The following is an 8,381-nucleotide window of genomic DNA, read 5'->3' on the forward strand; positions in this document are numbered from 1 at the left end:
ATTTTTATAGTGACACAATTCCCCTGTTAAGAGATAAAACAATTTGATAAAAAAAGTTATAGTAATACAAACAAACTGTATTTTAACATAATTCACAGATTAAATAAACTACCAGAAGCAATACAAAATGATTGTCTGCTTTTGAAATTAATAGGGTGAAGCCTGTTAAAAGGATCAAAATCAATTTGTCAAGGGAACAGAGTGAACCAGATGAACCTGTTTGATCAAAATGTCACACCATTTAAGATTTCTAAAGTGAATATAAAAATGTCAGTAACACGTAATACGAAAAGACTACTACTGTTTCTAATGAATAACATGCAAAAGTAATAAATAAGTTTATAGCATTGTTAATGAAAATGTCCAGACTAATTTAAGCCCACACAAATACGTAGACAATAAACTATTCACAGTGGTTGATGCGTGAGAAATAAACTCTTATGTTTGTAAGTTTTTCTACACCTTCAATAAATATTTTGATATCAGGCAAAACAAATTCTTTTTAAAGCTTTTGTAATGAATTTAATGACTTGGGATTAAATAACGGAAATTAATGGAAACTGTAAGTAAATTCGGATAATCGCCGAATCGAATAAGAGTAAACAACAATTATATTGACAAATGCTAGTACGAATATTTAATCATTTCTCTGCCTCCTGTTTAACATCGTAGGTTAACTTACCCCTAAAGACATAACATTTTTGCTTATCTATTTTAATTTATTAATTTTTCTATTCACATGTATTAAAACAAACGACAAGGAGATTTCAAAATTAAAATATTTATATTGCTTTTTCTTATACATTCCCTTTTTCTTTCCTTAAACTTTTCTGACTTTCACATGTTCAAACATGTAAACACCTTTAATCCGGAAACCTTTTCTTCTGGTGAGATAAGACAGATTCAACTGTATTATAACCTGATAAAATAGTGCACAACTAGGTGATGTGTTTATTCAAATGCACGTTAATAGTATAGGAAATCAGCACTATATGAACATTGGCACCACAAACAAGTGTAAAATATGAACAGGGTTTACTCCAGAAAGCATGGGTCGCGAAATAAGATGTAACTTATAAGACTGAATGCATTTTTGTGTTTATTTTTTAAACAAACGGGACATGACTGGACTAAGTATTATGGGAATCATTAAGAAGTAATCATGTAAAACGCGTCGTATTCTTAAATTAGAAGTGCTGGTCGTGTTTGTTTAGACCCTAGACTGGTTGTTGTTTTATTGAGCAAGAAACTAACTTATCACGCATTTCTTAGTAATGGTTGGTACCCGGAAATTATTCGAGAGTGTGTCTTTAAGCTCATAGCCTCCACATTCGAACAAAAAATAAGTTATGTTTCAAATAATATCAGTCTTGAAATTTCAATACTAAATTAATTCATATTTCAAGGAACGATATGATATTGTTACAACATATTAATCACATTTTTAATTTTTGCCGAGTCACTTTGTATATTTAGTTATATTTCATACAAACATGATTTATGTTTTTACACATTAAAGAGAAGCTTTGATTCTAAAGTCAACAAGATACTTAATTCTTGCATAAGATTTTTTTTTGATGTAAACAAAGGCGCGATAATCTTCAAAGATTGTTTCGTTATCATTATCAAATTCAAATATTTACAAGAATAACAACACACCCAGCTATTCAATAAAATGATGATAACGCTCAAGGAAATTAATTTACAAATAGGCAATTTGCCATATTATGGGTCAAAGCTCAATATTTGCACTTTTACATTATTAGTTATGGCTGTCATTTACACATGTTTAGTCTGTTCGTTGAATACCTCAATAACTATTTAAATAGGGCTTCAAAAACCGATTAACGATAATCGGTGGTAATTTACACAAATATATTAGGTTAAATGGTTTTAATTAAGGCGGCCTTCAGCTTTCTAAGGGTAAAAGATATTTTTTTTTTGGATGAAGACCGGCTTTTTCGTAGTTTGACTTACTGTAAAAATGTTGATTTACTGTGAAGAACTGAATATAAGAAAGGTTTTCATTGGTCATTTTAAAATTACAAAATGAAATCTCTAAATCTCATTGGCCATTCTCAAATAAAATGTAAAGGATAGTTCTTGTCATTTTAAGGTAGTTCTAAACTAAAATGTAAAGGATAGTATTTGCTATTATAAAATAAAATGTAAAGGATAGTTATAAAATAAAATGTAAAGGATAGTATTTGCTATTATGAAATAAAATTTAAAGGATAGTTATAAAATAAATGTACATAATATCTATGCTATGTTTAACAATACTTTTTGCATTCAAATCTCATTACATATTATAGTGAACAGTTGATTTTACGTAAGAACTTGATAAACTTTGTTTAATTTTAGAAAACTTTTTAAATTTTGTCAAGAATACCGAGAATAATATCAGAACTTATTAGTTACCCTAAGTTTATGATGTTCAATAAGTGTCTTATATATCATATGAGTATTGATGTGTTCAATTGATATAATTCTTATAAATTGTATATAATTTTTGCATATTTATTAAATATTTATAAAAAAAATAATTGCCTCACCGTATGCGTAGGTGTTGGTGTTAGAAATTGAGTCTACTTACCGAAACACGACGGGTTTGTTTAGAAACACATACATTTAAAAGTGTTTCATTTTCCTAGAGGTAATTAGCACGTCATTGTTATGCAATAGAATAGAGAAATACAGAATCCCTAAAGAAAGCCCAACACGGCAAAATTGAAAATGTTGCAGGCTCGGTTTGATTGAGCCTGTTCATGGACGGTACTGGAAAGTGCAAGTTACTGTCAACGCCCCCTAGTACCGGCTTAAGTAGAATTCAACATTTAAACATAAAATAGTTAAATTTTGAATTTAGAAACATCTATGCAAGCCATGCTCCAATTTGACTTTGCATAGAAAACTAAGAACTAACATACGCATGTTCACCAGTTTTACTTCGGCTGACTTTATTATTATAAAGATACGTCTTGTTTTTAAATCGTTTCATATGATTGACAAATAAAAAAAACTAAGATGGAAAATGAAATTTGCCGACGATAAAATACATAAACAATAACGTAATCCCTTTATACCTGTGATCTAAAGGCGAATTCAACAGTGAATGCTTTTACTTTTTATACTCTCAGGTTAAAATTGATTTTAATGCTTAGTGTTCACATGCATGATACGTTATATTGCCTTCAATCAAAAGAAATAGATATGTCTACCTTTTCCATCAAACAATCGGACTACTTAGCTTCTAATAAAACGTGGCACACTTTTATTATGATATTTAGTTTACAAGTACATTTCTTAAATTCAGAATTTCTGTAAAATAGAGAAATTAAGAATCCTAAAGAATGACTAAAACGGCAATATTGAAAATGTTTTAGTTTCGGTTTAATTGAGCCTGTTCATGGACGGTACTGTCAAGTGCAAACTACCTCCACGCCCCGTAGCACCGCTTAAGCCGAATTCAACCATTTAACACAAAAATTGTGACATTTTGAATTTAGAAACATCCTCAGATGGGGCCATACGGCGGTAACCATGGGACCTTCAATTGGACACTTTCATACCATTCCATAAAAAGCAGAGAATGGTCCCTAAGCAAATAAAAAGCTTGTGCCCTAAACGAGAAAACAACGAGAGGAACTAAACAAATGGAATTTTGAAAAGGGGTCAGAGGCTGCATATCACAGAACAGACGTCAAAAGAAAAAAGAAGAAGAAAAAGCAGGCAGCATACCGTGAGGCGATTTAACATTATTCAATTAGGAATATTGGAACCATTCGACTAGAAAAAAGACCAAATAGTAAGATTTTCGTGCTGAATGGCCTTGAAGGATCGGAAATATAATATCTCTGATTGAATGTACGATGCGACGTTTTACGGCCTTCACGCAAACAACACTGATGTGGCGATTAAATAGAAAAAATAAGAATCCCTAAGGAAAAAGTTTAAAACGGCAAAATTCTCAAAATACAATAAAACGTTTACATTTTAGACATTTGAAATGTTTTAAATTTGTACGAATTCCGCCAACCGTCATTTTCTCTATCAACTTTGACAATTGTAAATCATTTGTAATATTAGTGATAAAGTGACATCAATATATCAATACGACGCTTTTAATGCACTAAGCGCCAAATAGCTGACGCATATTCTTGAGAAAAATAAAGTACTAAATAGATTGTAAGTGAACGCAATGTTTAGACATGACATGTTGTCTTTGTATTTAATGAACTTAGATATGCAGGCTTCTTGGGTGCGGACGGTAACTTGAACTTTCAAGTTAACGTCCATGAACAGACTCAATCAAACCGTTTTCAGTTTTGCCGTTTTATGCGTTCTTTAGCTATTTATGCAGATACAAATTTGCCAGCGTTCGGTAGGTCAGTGGTTCTACAAAGTTGTCCGCTCGGGGTTAACTGAAAATCATGATTATTACATTGATAAGTTTTAATAATAAAAGCAATAACTCTTTTCATTCGTCATTTAATCACGAGCGCGTTTGATTGTACCGAGTGAACTTCATTATACAATTTTATTCAAACTGAATCCATTTCTCATCTATCTCATTTAAATAATGACCATATTCAACATTTATTATACAAAAACTAGAGTCACCACGGAAGCTAATTATGGCAGTTTCCTGATACACAAACAACCACTTTAAGGTTTTTAACCCCAATAAAAAAATAAAACACTGCTCTAAAATAGTTTATTGGTTAATCATTTCAGAAATTTGTGTTGGTCGGATATAAAGCGCAATTTTCCAGCTGTTGTTTCTATGTTTCAAGCTTATTATTTTAAATGCGCTTTAACTTAAACTTCGATTCCATTATGATACTAAGAGAAAATCTGTTGTAGAAAGTAAATCAATCGGTTAAATATGTGAGTTTACTTAGAGCTGAGTTAGCTAAAAAACAGTTAAATTCTCCAATCAACACATGTTATCTTTCGAGTACTTTTTACGGTGTTGTCCGTTTTATATCCCTGATTCGCTTTACATGTAATGTAGGTTTGTACTAATGTATAAGAATGACAAGTTAACACACTTTGGTATATAACGAATTAATGTTAACTTTATGAAGGCTTTATTTCAAAATATACTGTTAAAAAAACAGCATATCACTTCATAAAGCTTTTAATTAAAAATCTTGAAACAGAGTGATCCCTCGGAAGCATTTATCACAACAAACATACATAAAAATTGCAGTCTCGGTTAAATTGAGTCTGTACATGAGGTATAATGAATAGGTGCGACATCCCTAATGCCCACTAGCAACTCAATTCTCAACACTTAATAGTGCTGGCATCAATGATCCCGAAGGACCAGAAAAATCTACCAACACTGAAGTGAAGTACGGGAAACCTACATTTCATTTTTGAACTGTTTGTCATCAATTATTTGACTATAAAAAGATGAACATTTAAAGTTAGTTAGGCTTTTAAAGGGCCATTTAACATTCCATGTGTGTATAGAGTGGTCTGGAATTATACTGGAGGTAAAGACTACTTAGTTTCAGACTAGAACTAGCAGGCTTTAGGGTTAAATTAACCTAATGAACGAGTCGTAAGTTCCAAATTGAACCCATGGTGACATTTGGCATTAATTTTAATTTAAAATTGACTGACAAAAAACGATGTAAATGGTAATGTTATTACAAAATGAATATTAGAATTTCATAAAAAATCTCTTACTATATAAAAATCTACCACTGGGTTATTCAAGCATCAATATTCCTGGTAGGCCGAAGACAAGATGAACACAATAGACAGAAAACGTATAATGTCGAAGGCTTTATTCGAAACTGTTGTAACTAATTTTACACACAGCAGTTTCAACCTCTTTGTTCCAAGCACACGATATGCATGTTATGTACGAACAAATAACAGGAATTGAATAAAGATTAAACGCCAACATTAAAGATATACTATGTTCATCTTTGTGTAAAATATTTTTATCTTAGAAATGTATTGAAATCAATGAAATTCTTACTGAATATGTTTAATTTGAATTAAGTAATGAAGAAACTATGTTTGGGAAGCAGCATTCCTTATTACGGGTCAATTAAAGTTGGTATTTTCTTTCAAAAAAACTGCCAGTTTTTTTAATGACACTATTTATTCATATTGTGACCACCTGTAGTATGTAGAGTTCAAAACATCACATATTTACTTTAAAATAAGCCGAAACCTGTTTATTTTATACATACAAAGAGACTTTGTAGCAATTATCAATATTTTTAAAAATCAAATTTGAGCATAGTATATCTTTAAGACTGTATAAAATTATATTTGTTGATTAAATTGCGATCTAAGTATGTTTATCTGTTTTATTCATTTTAAAGGAGATGGTTATGGGTTGTGTGCTTTACATGATTGACATTTTGATAATTGCCAGTTGAAATCCTGCAGTTGTTGTAGCCATTTCATTATCATACATTTTGAAATTGAAGACAACCGTTTTATCAAAACCGTTTTATCAAAACATTAATATTTGAATAAGAAGTATAAGTTAATATTACAAATAATAGTTACTGAAAAACAAAATTGCCATGGAATTAATTTTGTCGATCGTTTTTTTCTTAATTACCGAAGCATTTATAAACAATTTTCACAAGTGCAAAATGATAATTAATATAGTATATGGAACAACAAATGCTCGAAACAAAACACGAGCAAAAATGAAATGTAAAGCTGTTTAATAGCAAAACATTTCACTTCCGTTGAAATGCATACTATTTTCTACACGATTTGTTTTCGTTATCATTTAATGTTTACTATGCTTTTAAATGTATTCAAGTAAATGCATAATTATATTAAAGATTTGGTAGAAGTGTGATAAAAGATCACAAAACAATATATACATTGCATTATCAACACATTCCCATCAACAGATTCCTCCTTATAAATAAGATTACGTATCATGTTATCTTGAATAAAAAAGCATCTAAATACTTTTGTACGATAATCCAATCATTTTTGGCTTAAATTAACTAAAGAATTGTATTTTATATCTGCATTCACTGACGTCTGTCAGATATTTCACTCAGAGATTGTTCGCCATTATAAAAGAGCCTCACGATGCAGAAATTCCAATATTGGAAAAGTCAGCTGATGGTTGAAAACAGATAATAGAGCTTTTTGTTAAATCCAGAGGACGTATAAAAAAGAGGGACGAGTAATATATATCAATTAGTTCGATGGATTTATTACATGTATTAAAACGGAAATAAAAGCAAAAAATCATGGATTAAAAAAATTTAAATAAGGTGTCACTGGCGTTTAAATCATATTTAAATTGCATGAGCTGGATTCAAAATACAATCGATATATTCGATAGGAACCTGGATATAGCAGTGAAATGCAACATTCTTCAAATTTTACCATATCTGCATCACTATTTTGAAATTTATTTTAAATTTCTTTTGAATGATATATTTGCAAACTGTGTGGATCACATCAATGCTATAACAACCCAGAAATAATGGGTTGTGCAAACTCTTTACAATATAAGAAACATCCATCGAAAAACATCAGTCCAAACAAAGATCCCATAAAATCACGGATAATATTTACATTGAAATGTCCGACAGATTTACCTCCATTAGAAATAAGAACGGTTCAGCAAACTTGGCCTTCGTTGGCGAAAGACTTACAAGGTAACGGACTTCAGATTTTTCTAAGAATATTTGAAATCAGTCCGGAAATCAAGTTCCTGTTCCATGTTGAAAACGTTCGACATTCACAACTTGCAAGAAATGACACCATCAAGGCGCACGGTAAACGTTTTATTAATGCCATTGGTTTTGCAGTGGAAAGTCTAGAGGACATCGAACAAGAAGACAATGAATTGTGTAAATTTCTGTTTAACCTTGGAAAGCAGCACCAGAATTTTCAGGCATTTAAACCGGAATATTTTGAAATATTTTATGAAGCGTTAATGTGTCAATGGGAACGCTGTATGGGTGATCGGTTCACGACGGAAGTGGCAAATGCTTGGAGTCATTTGTTTGTGTTTTTAATGGAAAAGTTAAAAGAAGGATATTCTTCACACGAAGTGTCATTTGAAGCTCATTTGAAAAATAAGAATGATAACAGTTGACAAATTCCCATTGTTGTAAATCAAATTCTGTGATAATAATGAAACACCATTTGCATGTACAAGTTTGTTTATAATTTCACTCCTGAAATTAAGGAAAAATTTAATGATATGGTTATATTTACGTGTTAACGTCTTGCTGTTTTCAAATATATTTAAACTACGAACTTTTGATCTTTCTGGATTATCTGTTTGCTATCGTTCGCCAAAAATAAGTGAATAAGGATAAAAGCATAGAAAAATAATCACTTTTTGACTTTGGCATATTTCTATAATT

At 30.7% G+C, this 8,381-nt stretch overlaps 1 protein-coding gene across 1 annotated transcript; it reads left to right on the forward strand.

Annotated features, from left to right (window-relative positions):
• Window positions 1-7,236: 7,236 nt before the first annotated feature.
• LOC132729849 (neuroglobin-like) lies at window positions 7,237-8,131 on the forward strand. Its single transcript, XM_060715688.1, has one exon. The coding sequence runs from the start codon at window positions 7,490-7,492 to the stop codon at window positions 8,105-8,107; it is 618 nt and encodes a 205-aa protein (XP_060571671.1). The 5' UTR covers window positions 7,237-7,489; the 3' UTR covers window positions 8,108-8,131.
• Window positions 8,132-8,381: the final 250 nt, after the last annotated feature.

The sequence above is a fragment of the Ruditapes philippinarum genome, unplaced genomic scaffold (assembly GCF_026571515.1).
Source record: "Ruditapes philippinarum isolate M1 unplaced genomic scaffold, ASM2657151v2 ctg9721_1_1_1_1, whole genome shotgun sequence".
Classification (NCBI taxonomy): domain Eukaryota; kingdom Metazoa; phylum Mollusca; class Bivalvia; order Venerida; family Veneridae; genus Ruditapes; species Ruditapes philippinarum.